The sequence below is a fragment of the Myxine glutinosa genome, chromosome 6 (genome assembly GCF_964187855.1).
Source record: "Myxine glutinosa chromosome 6, kmMyxGlut1.1, whole genome shotgun sequence".
NCBI classification, from domain to species: Eukaryota; Metazoa; Chordata; class Myxini; order Myxiniformes; family Myxinidae; genus Myxine; species Myxine glutinosa.
This window is the reverse complement of record NC_136266.1, coordinates 14417225-14429823: the sequence shown is the minus strand read 5'-3', so window position 1 is coordinate 14429823 and position 12599 is coordinate 14417225. Positions and strand designations below refer to the sequence as shown.

General features: G+C 45.2%; 1 protein-coding gene across 2 annotated transcripts in view; it reads left to right on the top strand.

Moving 5' to 3' along the window:
- LOC137429139 (protein mono-ADP-ribosyltransferase PARP6-like) overlaps positions 1-12599 on the top strand; it is a 139396-nt gene that overhangs the window by 100438 nt on the left and 26359 nt on the right. For both annotated transcript variants that reach the window (XM_078779623.1, XM_078779622.1), the window contains exons 20-22: positions 48-115; positions 327-375; positions 10559-10671. In XM_078779623.1, the coding sequence (XP_078635749.1) occupies positions 48-115; positions 327-375; positions 10559-10671 (230 nt within the window). The remainder of the gene's footprint in view (positions 1-47; positions 116-326; positions 376-10558; positions 10672-12599) is intronic.

The window sequence follows — 12599 nt, the reverse complement described above, 5'->3', positions numbered from 1 at the left end:
ATGTAAGACTAACAAAATAACATTGCTTTTTAAATTTTTCTTTTAAGTGGTCTTCCATGCAAATAAAACAACGTTTGGAGAAGATGGATCCTTTGGCGTATCCTCTGTTGAAATGGTAAGAATTATTTTTCTGTTGAAATGTTTCCTTCAATTGTGATGATTTTTTTGAGTTTGTGTTAATTTTAAGAAGTGCATATGTTTCTCCCATATTGTCTTCCCCAATGATATGCAATTGCATTCATCAGCTGTTTTATGCACTTGGTGGTCATTTCCGTTGCAAGTAAGATGAGGCATTCGGGATGTATTCCTTTGTTTTTCTCCTGCAGGGTCATTGAAAGCGTCGGAATCCCAATCGTGAAACTTCCCGGCAGTCAGGTGAGTCGCTATCTGCAACATGCCCAAATATCATGGGTTTTTTTCCTCTGTGGACCAAGGTAAATAAATAGAGCTCAACAGCCAAGAGCATCTGGCAACTAGAACGGGCACTCGGTAGAGCGCATACCTTCGCCGCAGCTACTGTTCTGTACTTGGCATGGGAGTGTAGGGAACAGAACAACAAAAATACGATTTTGACCTTTTCGTGACCTTGACCTTGACCTTTGACCCGATTGCTCCCAAAATCTAATCAAATGTGTCCCGTATAATAACCAATCATCCCACCAAATTTCATGCAATTCGGTTGAATACTTTTTGAGTTATGCGAATAACATACACACACACACACAGACATACAAATAAATACACAGCGATCAAAACATAACCTTCCGCTTTTGCGAAGGTAATAATTACTAAATGAACTAGAACGGCACTCAGTAGAGAGCATACCTCTACCTGGTTGGCCATATAACTCAATGGTGAAGAATCACTTAAAACATTATACTAGCTGGATCCGGATCTTCACCAAAATTGAATCGATTCTTCCTTGGCACACACACAACCTCTCCACCCAGTTTCGTCCAAATCCGTCCACAACTTTTTGAGATACCCTGCTATGTATCGTTTTTGGTCCGATCTCTCAATGGTGAAGAATCACTTAAAAAAAAAATTCTCATATCGGAATCCATATTCCGATGTTCACCAAAATCGAATATATTTGTCCATGTCAGACACCCAATCGGTCCACCAAGTTTCATCCAAATCCATCCACAACTTTTTGAGATACCCTGCTATGTATAGTTTTTGGCCATATCTCTCAATGGTGAAGAATCACTTTGAAAATTATAGGAGCCAAATCTGAATCTGGATCTTCTCCAAAATGTTATCATTTCGTCCTTGTCACATTCGTTACATCTCTGCCAAATTTCGTCCAAATCCATCCACAACTTTTTGAGGTATCCTGCTATGTATAGTTTTTGGCCATATCTCTCGATGGTGAAGAATCACTTTGAAAATTCTAGGAGCCGAATCTGAATCCGGATCTTCACCAAAATCTAATCATTTCGTCCTTGTCACATACGCTACATCTCTGCCAAATTTCGTCCAAATCCATCCACAACTTTTTGAGGTATCCTGCTATGTATAGTTTTTGGCCATATCTCTCGATGGTGAAGAATCACTTTGAAAATTCTAGGAGCCGAATCTGAATCCGGATCTTCACCAAAATCTAATCATTTCGTCCTTGTCACATACGCTACATCTCTGCCAAATTTCGTCCAAATCCATCCACAACTTTTTGAGATACCCTGCTATGTATAGTTTTGGCCATATCTCTCAATGGTGAAGAATCACTTTGAAAATTCTAGGAGTCAGATCTGAATCCGGATCTTCACCAAAATCTAATCATTCCGTCCTTGTCACATACGCTACATCTCTGCCAAATTTCGTCCACAACTTTTTGAGATATTTTGTTCACAAATGGACAGACAAACGGCCAGACAGACAGACAGGGGTGTGAAAACATAACCTCCATCCAGCTTTGGTGGCGGAGGTAAAAAGTTGTTTTCTTATACCGTATTCAAGTTTCTTATACCGTATTCTAAATACGCCAGTCTTGTTCTTGGTGAATTAAGCAATAGCTAAGCATGTACATGTAATGCTATGTGTGTCGGTCGAAGACCTCATGGGAAGGAAGAAGAAGAAGAATCAGAGCAACAATGTTTAATAAAATCGATTACAAACACACAGTGTGGAGCAAGGCTCAAGAATGCGCCGCCTAACACGCAGCGGGCAATTTCTCAAGACACTCGCTGAAAAATAAGTAAAAAGGCATTTCATTTATAGCAAAATATCAGACAAGAATCTGCGCTAAAGACATAGCAAAACCTGGGCCATAACGACAACACCTCCCATTGTCCCTTCCTACAGAAGGCCAAACTTGGACAAACAGATGTAAGCATGGGATAGGCTGAGCCCTTTTGGCTCTTTATCTAAACATATCAGACCCGAGCGCAGGTCGAAGAAAATATTCTCATACACTAGGCTAAATGGTAGATGAATGATTGGATACACGTGCTGAATACAATAAAAATCAAGGATATGTAATGTCTATATTTCTCCCGAGGTTGGTTACATCCTTGATTTTAGGAGACATACTAGAAACTACAAAGATATATAATTAATTATTCCCTTTGTGAAGAAGGCGTTTGGCGACATGTTTTCCCTGTACGTGGGTCGCGAGCATATTATCTACTGTTTGGCACATACATTCAAGGACTTGTTTACTGGGCTAAGGATCCACCCTGCACGTCGAGCCTCGAAACCACATTTTGTCCACTCGCCTCTGCCTGCAGCTGAGTTCAAATCAGTTTTCAGAAGCACGATATATAATTTCAGATGTTATACTCAATTGAGTCATGGGGTTTAAACCCCAATGGCTGACAGTTCCTTCCTTTGTCTTTACAAGACACCTCCTTGGAAAGACACCGTATATCCCAGTGGTCAGCATCCCAATTAGTCACACGCCAGGCGCGATACAGCGTCACGCATGCTCAAGAAAGATATCGGCCCTAACTGGCCGTCTAACATTCAACGTATGAATTGTTAGCCATAATTCGCGACGACGGCGCCTGGTTAAGAGATTGCTGCCGCCCGGCCGGATTCCGAATCCACCCTCGCAGCGGCGTAAGTGTGACCCGGTTGCCAGCCAGATTTAGGGGCCCTCTTTATGCAGGCGTGGTCCTCGCGAATTAGGGCAAACAATCGACGTCCAATGCCATCAAGCCTTGTACATGTGATTGCTGGGTGGTGTAAGTGGTGGTGAAGGTGGTTCTTCCGGATATCCCGGATACATGTTTGCCATCCGCTCCTCACTGCTGGCATAATAGCAATAACCTTTAAAAGAACCTACACTTTCTAAATCACAGGTATAATCATCCCAACTAAAATCATCATTATCAGAATCCCAAGCATCAATAGGTTCATCGTTTTCCCCACATACTCCTTCCTTTTCTGCCAATAACATATCCAAAGCCACTTGATTCTGCATCACCATCGTTCGCATATGCACTAATTCGTTTTCCAATTGTAGTTCTGCGATTCGGGTTTCGTTTCCAATTCGTTCCATTACTAATGCGAGACTATCTATTCGCCAATCATTCATAATACATAAGAGGCGTTAGCCAGTACACGCAAGGGGTTTTCCACAAGTATCACAGTCATCACAAACATCAATACAGGCAGCAGCCAGTTCCCACATGGGATCAACACAAGTATCACAGTCATCACAAAATTCAATACAATTTTCTGGAGCGCTGGTCACAACTGCCTTGTTGAAGGGCCCATTCAGGTCGACGGCCTTTGTGGTCAGAACCATAGTCGTTGTCGGCGGCTTCTTCACTTTCCATCCTGTAAAATACTTTCTTACACACACCATGATCAAATTCCTAGCCCCCCCCCGTCCCACCAATTGGCATTTAGTTACCTTATCTCTCAGATGGTTGGCTTATTCATAGCCGCATTTCCTGTGTCGTGTCTGGAAATTCAAATGCCATATTTACTTTCACCAATTTCCGAAAATACCTTCCTTTTAATCATCTTCCCTACATCTAATAATACATGATTTACCAAATTTACCTTGGGAAAAATGGATCCCAGATAACAAGTCCCTCCCCACTGGTCGGGTAAGTATGGATATGCTTTATTTCCGCAAATAAACATTACTCCATGGGGTGGGATAAGGGCCGAGGCCATGCATTTACTGATCTCAACGCGGGTGGCGCTTGGTGCTCCCCAAGATATTGTTAGCTTGGTTACGTTATGCTGGGCCTGGTCATCTATGGTTATTACAAGGGGGCCTCCCTTTTCTCTCCCTCTGGTATCGGATGGCAGGGTATGGGTACATTCCGAGGTTCCCATCTGAACGTGTCCCTTTCCTATAAGACACACCCGTCCCTTTTGCTCTGTCACCCAGACTGGATCAGGTGGTTTGTCTAACAAAGCCTGCTTAATGGGTGGGGTATATCGAAACTCCCGGGAACACACTGCTGGGGATTTTGGGCCTATCAGTTCCAAGGTTGTGGTCAGACATGGGGTACGCAAGGGTCCTGAGCACATATCTCGTAGGGACAGGGGCAGCACTACCATTTCTATCCCTGTCGTACTGGTGTGGGGAAAATGCATACACACCCAACAACGTGATCGGTTCTGTACCTTCGCCATTGCACGGGTCACTGTCCAATACGTATTTTCCTTTGGCTTTTTCCTGCTTTCGATCCGTCGGTGCGGAATTAATATGTATGAGATGCATGGTGGCCTATAGTCGTAGGGGGTCTGTGACGTCATGAATTCACATTGTAGTATCAGAGTAGTGCCGCTGTTCAGTAATACATGCGTGGTTAAATTGTTCGAGTCCTTTCCCCATTTGTAACCTGGCCTGGCCATGTTTACTATTGGTGCGCTGCCTTGTCGTGGCGCTTGCTTCAGACGACTGAGGGCAGCAAAACCTGTCTTCCTTCCATGTGAGTCTGTGTACAACGCCCTCCACATTATCCGTGTCCATACGTCTTCCTTCACATGGCAGCAGGGTATATTTATCCTCTGACCCCAGATAACTCTCTGCCGGTAGACCTTAACGGTTTGGTCGCCATATGCATATGTCTCCGTGTTCGCCCATGCCCTCGTGTCCCCAGTGCTGGCAAAGCAGTATATTAAACTAAGTGTGATTGCCACCCCTAACAGGCGGTGGTGCAGCATCCTCGATCTGTGGTGGTGCGTTTGAGGTGTCTGTGTTTGTGGGTATGGCCAACTTACAATGTGTGGCATGTACCCAGGACGACTTGCCCTCACAAAACACCGCTGTTGGTGTGATCAGAAGAACTTGGTATGGCCCCGTCCACCTTGGTTCGAGCGCAGTCTTACGGGTGAAATGCTTCACCAGCACGTAATCTCCTGCCTCGAAGGTGTGGATAGGCTTGCTTGCTGGCTCCGGCAGGGCCTCCCGAACACGTTCATGTATGCTGCGTGCCACATGGGATAGACCTATGCAAAACTTTAGAAGCATGTCATCCATGATAGGTAATTCAAGGGCTGCCATATCCACTACCAATACATGCTTAAAGGACATACAAGGCGGTAAATTGAAAAAAAATCGAACTGGATATGACAGAACGGCCCGACGGGAGCCGGGTGACTCACGTTGTGGCGGCGTCTGGGGGGTGCCCCCCTATTATGCCGTTGACATATAGCGCACGAGCGACAGACCATGGTAACCACAGTCGAAAGGCCTGGTGCTGCCCAGGTGGAAGTGACCTGCCTCATCACCCCCCTATGGCACACATGGCCATTTTGATGCGCCATGCGTGCCAACCATGGTAATAAAGCTCGCGGTGCCACGGGTTTGTCATTAATCGTCCACATTTGTCCTTCCGCGGGGTGCTGAGCTCCCAATTTAATCCAATCTTGATGTTCTACGTTTGAGGCCGCGGCTTGTAATTGTATTACATCGAACTCTGTAGGTGCGGATGTCGGAACGTCTGTCTGGGCAGTCGCTTTAGCGCCCTGTTTGCGCGTAACTACTGGCATATTATACCCAACCTGTTGGTTTGCCGCTAGTGCTGCTGCTTCGTCGGCTCGGGCGTTTCCACGGGCCACAGCGTCGTCTGTACGCTGGTGACCTCGGCATTTAACTACAGCTATTTCACGTGGAAGCATAATACTATGAAGCAGATTTCGCACTAAGTCCCCATTTTTAATGAGTGCTCCCGCTGAAGTGAGGAACCCTCTCATTTTCCATATGGCCCCTTTGTCGTGGACCACTCCGTGTGCGTATGCCGAGTCTGTATAAATTGTCACTGCTTTTTCCTCGCTTACTTCGCACGCTCTCGTGAGTGCGTACAGTTCAGCTTGTTGTGCTGACCAGGTGGGCGGGAGGCGGCCGCTTTCGACCGTCTCCGTATCCGAGCATACTGCGTACCCAGATAACAGGGATCCGTCCCAAGCCCGTTTGGCTGAACCATCGACGTAATAGGTGTGATCGGCTTCCTGTAGCGGAGTGTCCTGTAAGTCAGGCCTTACCGTGGATATTAATTGGACCACGTCCGTGCAAACGTGCGGGATTCCCTCCTCCTTTGTTGGCAAAAGTGTCGCTGGGTTAAGAATGGTACACCGCATCACCGTCACGTTGGGTGCCATAATTAATGCCGTTTCGTATTGCATCAGTCGAGTGGCTGTGAGATGCTGTGTGTTTCGCTGTTGTAGTAGTGTATGGACGCAATGCGGTACCTGTAAAAGGACCGGATGTCCCATAACTATGTCGGCCGTCCGCTCAACTGCGTATTGGGCAGCCGCCACGGCTTGTAAACACAGCGGAAAGCCTTGTTCTACCGCATCAAGCTTTTTGCTGAAATAGGCTACTGGACGTTCCCTATCTCCATGAGTCTGAGTTAACACGGATTGCGCGAATCCCCCTACTGCATGGGTGAAAAGTGTGAAGGCCTTTTTATAATCGGGAAGGCCTAAGGTTGGGGCCGTTATCAGGGCTCGTTTGAGTCCTTCGTAGCAGCGTATTCGATTGTCCGTCCAGTTCACCATCCGTGGCTGGTCGTTTTTCGTCGCCTCATACAGAGGTTTTGCTAGTAACGCATAGTCAATTATCCATGTACGACAGTACCCTGCCATTCCCAAAAATCGCAACGAACACACTAACACTTCACTGTTATCCTTCACTTCACTTCAAAATTTCACTGTTATCCTATCAATACCTGGACATTTTTTCCCTTCCTTCCTAGATACGCGAATTTCACACCAGTATAAACCCACTGGAAAAATTATCTGAAAAATAACGAAATCGTCTCCAAGTTCTCTAACTAATCTCCATCCGCAATCACCAACTTTACCCTCCTATGCATTTTGCCTTAGGTTTTAGAACCTAGAGTCTACCAAAAACAACAACTAGCCTCCCAGAGCCATTTCCCTGCAAGAGCGGGGTTAGCCTTGCGGTCCCCATGACAATCTTCTTCATTTTGCTCTATCACCTCCCTTTGAGCAATAATTTAATTGATGTGATTCCCACATACCTGGTGGAGTTCTGTTCACTTGGTCTGCAGAGCCGTGATCCAATCTTCACCAGCCCCCAATCACCTTCTTATCACAAAACAACAGTCCATAACTAACCACTTTTTTATTTCTTGTCTTTTCCATCAACTTTTATAACCTTTTCCTCCACTTTCTCATCAATTCCTGCAGTCACCTGTCATTGACAAGTAATCCATCTGATTCGACTTTCCAATTTAATCATCTTTGCACTTTCCATGACCTTCTTCTCACTTCCTTTTAAACCTTTTCTTCAGACACAACCCACATGAGTTATGAATACAATTTCCCCTTTCAGGCACGTGTCTAGTCACTCACAAAGTGTCCATAAGACAACGTCATTATATTTCACAGAACTCCACCACTCTATTAAATCCTAAACATGCCCAATGGGCAATCCACGAAAAAATCAAAGCATTTTCAGTCCCCCTTTTCTCATACACTAGCCAATGTAAGTCAGCCAAACATAAATAAAGAGGTTCCAGCGAGTTGTGACCTCCATAACTCTAAACAACTCCGCTGGCACCTTTTTAAACAAACTTTCCCAGTCACTTACTAAAATAAAGTGCAGCTCTTGTCCGTAGATATACGTTAACCAAGGTTACATGAGACTTGACAACAATATTCCTGCCCCGTGGAGCAAGGCATCAGAGACAACTCCCCTCTCCACCTGAACTTATCCCAGGTAGAATTTAGCTACCTACAGAGAAAGTACCTGCACAACACATTTACAAACCAATTCGTCCTCTCGTATTAGGGGACGTCACAAATGTTCCACCACAATTCACAGCAGGTGACCACCCACCTGCCTTCTGTCGAAGTCCAGTTCAATTTCCATTCACAGACAGACAGACAGACAGATAAACGGACCGGGTGAAACCATAACCATCCATCCTTCCGATTGGACTCACGTCAGCATCACATGTCATTCTTGCCTTCATTCAACGCATTCTGCCATCCCAAGTCGGCCAAATACAAGCCCCGGCCATGCCGTTGAATAAACACCCAGTCGGTTGACAGCCTATCATTTTTGACTTTCACTCCCATTCTCCCTTACTACATTTGGAGAGCCGTTAATGTGGGGATGTAATTGAACACTTGTTTTAAAGCCCTGTCTACACATGCTCTCCATAACATACTCATTATTCCCTGCCAATTTTACTCATCCGGATTGCCCAACGCCCGTAGGCAATTTGGGGAACCCCTTGTCAATCCATGACACACATCAATGACACACACACAATAAATAAAACACAAATACACGCTGCAATGACAGATCATTCATTCCCTTATACACAAATACCTGTGCTCACTCCAACACATCCAGTGCGTAGCTTAACTTAAAATACTCATCGTCCTACCTTTCTTGGGCTAGTCCCTCCTGGTAGTCCTAAGATCGGGTCGCCCCCCGATCCCTAACCTTAAACGCAGTTCTCACGCCGGAGTAACTTAACACCTATTATAATCTATCACCCACATATGGGTCTACCTGCTTCCCACGCAGGAAGCTTACCTGAGGGATATCCCTCCTTATCTCGGGCGCCCTGTATAATCGATTCATTACCCACTGCTGCTCTGGTTTAAACTAAATATGGTTCGGAATGCAAGCCAGGTGGTACAGCCGACAGAGGTCCACACGTCCAAAGCAAGGCAGGAGGCTTCAATTTCGATGTGCAAAAATGCTTACCCACCAAATTAGATGCCGGCAGGCCTCCTTCCCGACCTAGAACGTGAGGGTCCACCTCGTCTGCACACTTGGATGACCCCACTCCTGGTACCAAAATTGTCGGGTGAAGACCTCATGGGAAGGAAGAAGAAGAAGAATCAGAGCAACAATGTTTAATAAAATCGATTACAAACACACAGTGTGGAGCAAGGCTCAAGAATGCGCCGCCTAACACGCAGCGGGCAATTTCTCAAGACACTCGCTGAAAAATAAGTAAAAAGGCATTTCATTTATAGCAAAATATCAGACAAGAATCTGCGCTAAAGACATAGCAAAACCTGGGCCATAACGACAACACCTCCCATTGTCCCTTCCTACAGAAGGCCAAACTTGGACAAACAGATGTAAGCATGGGATAGGCTGAGCCCTTTTGGCTCTTTATCTAAACATATCAGACCCGAGCGCAGGTCGAAGAAAATATTCTCATACACTAGGCTAAATGGTAGATGAATGATTGGATACACGTGCTGAATACAATAAAAATCAAGGATATGTAATGTCTATATTTCTCCCGAGGTTGGTTACATCCTTGATTTTAGGAGACATACTAGAAACTACAAAGATATATAATTAATTATTCCCTTTGTGAAGAAGGCGTTTGGCGACATGTTTTCCCTGTACGTGGGTCGCGAGCATATTATCTACTGTTTGGCACATACATTCAAGGACTTGTTTACTGGGCTAAGGATCCACCCTGCACGTCGAGCCTCGAAACCACATTTTGTCCACTCGCCTCTGCCTGCAGCTGAGTTCAAATCAGTTTTCAGAAGCACGATATATAATTTCAGATGTTATACTCAATTGAGTCATGGGGTTTAAACCCCAATGGCTGACATGTGTTGCAAGTGTACATTTTGAATGACGAGGTTGCATTCGCCGGATTGGCTGACTGCCTTGACATCGTTGAGGTCATGCATCTACAGATATAGGCCCACAGCCGAGGTTGTTGACCCAGCGTTTGGAGAGATTCTGGGCTTACGGGATCATACTCTCTGTGACGAGCGGAGCTCAACGTGGGATTTGGGCTGTCGGATAAGCTGTCACTCGCTTTTGGGTTGCTGTTGTTTATACATTAGGTGTACAACTATGTAATCCATTTCTGTTAAATTAATGATTATAATTGTTATGATGAATGCAAGAACAATGGGAGTACTGTGCAGATTTGATGATCATATTCTTATATTGTAATTTGTACTTTTTTTGTCAAATGATTGATGAGCGGAAAGGAAAGACGTTGCACATTAATATTTATTCACTCCACCTTCGTCGCTCACTTTCTCTCTCTCTCCCTTTGTTTTTTTTTCTCCATATCTCCCTCTTTCTCTCCCGCTCTCTGAACGTCTCTTTCTGTCAATCTTTCCACAGGAACTTCTCTTCATGTCCACACGGCATCAGTTTTTGTTCCTCACTGCTCCAAGTAATACAGAAGCTGAATTTATTTCAGCAAGAAGGAAGTATGGGAGTGCCTTTGCCTTCCAGTAAGTATGGAGAGTTGATCTGTATTTTATATTGCATTTTAAAAAACGTTTGCTCAAAAGTCAACATTTATTTTAATTATCGTCTCATCATAGACGACGACGACGACGACAGCTCGTCCCTACCGTATGTCACCCCCCCTGTTACCTACTCTACCCTTGCCCTTACCCCATATTTACAAAAATCTACACATTACCCTACACCTTACAAATCCGTCGCTATCTGTCTCGTCTTCCCCATATCTCCCCTATACCAAATTCGTCTTTACTCCCACTACTTCAAAATTTTCCATCACCAATTCATCATCAATCCTCATAAGGAGGGAGCGATGGAACAACAAAGCACAATGTCACACCCACGTCATGATGCGTCTCACATTCCAAACATTTGCACAATAAAAATAATCAAAACATCCATGGCATGGTGTGGAGTTCTGCCACCTCAGGTGAGTGGATGTAGATGGTGCGAGGAGATTCTTAATCCTAAACAACACAACAACAACATGCATTTTAAAGGCCATTTTCCCTGCTAGAGCGGGGGTTAGCCTTGCGGTCCCCATGACAATCTTCTCCATTTTGCCCTATTTTCTGCATCTCTCCTTGTTAACCCCCTTGCCCGCATTTCTTCTTCCACCATCTTTAGCCAAGTCTTTCTCGGTCTTCCCCGTCTTCTACTTCCTTCTACATTCATTTCCATCACTCTTCTCAACCAGTCACTTTCATCCTTCCTCAACACATGACCAAACCATCTCAACCTGTTCCTCTTCACAGCATCAATCACAGGCTCTATTCCCATCATCTTTCGCAATTCATCATTTGTCTTCCTCTCTCTCAACGATACTCCGCACATCCGTCGAACCATTCGCATTTCCACCCTTTCCAACCTTCGTTGCTGCTCTACGTTCATTACCCATGTCTCGCTCCCATAAATCATAACACTTCTCACACATGCAGCATAAACCTTTCCCTTCAGCTTCAACGACACTCCCCTCATCATCAGCACGCCACTCAATTCCCGAAACTTCTTCCATGCACATCTCACTCGAGCAACCGTTGCCGAGTCTGAACCACCTTCTCCATTCAGCATGTCTCCGAGGTAGCAAAATGTTTTCACACCTTCCAGCTTCACACCATCTCCAAGATCCAACTCAACATTTCCTCCATCTGCAGCTCCCTCTGTGCACACCTTACATTTGAATGTAGCTGCCACACTGGTTAATGACCCTCTCAGACCACTACATTTTTAATGAACCCACTCAGCGCACATTGTACACTGAATGGAGTTCACTCCGACACCCTTCCTACACACAGCACAGGGCCACTTCCCAGTTCTTTCCACCTCACCACATGCTTTACCACTTGCCATCACCTTCGTCTTTCCGATATTCACCTTCAGACCTTTTGTCTCCATACATTCCTTCCACGTGTTCATCTTTTCCTTCAGTCCATCCATACTTTCCGCAATCAACACCAGATCTGCATACAACAACTCCCACTGTAAACCCTCCTTTACGTTCTGAGCCAGCACCTCCATCACAGCTACAAATAGTAGTGGACTTAGTACCGACCCCTGATGCACTCCCACCTTCACCTCAAACTCACCACTGTTCCCGTCCTTCGTCCTTACAGCTGTGCGCGCTCTTTTGTACATTGCCATCACTACTCTGATCAACCATTCCTCCACTCCTAACTTCCTCAATGCCCATGTCAATACTTTGCGTGGAACTCGATCGAATGCTTTCTCCAGATCAACAAACCCAAGAAACAACTTCTTCCTCTTCTCCATGTACTTCTCCTGCAACTGCCTCACAATGAAAAGCACGTCTGTCGTTCCTCTTCCTGGCATAAATCCAAACTGCATTTCGTCGATCTTCACTTTCTTCCTTATCCTCCTCTCCAACACCCTTTCCAATACCTTCATTCCATGCTCC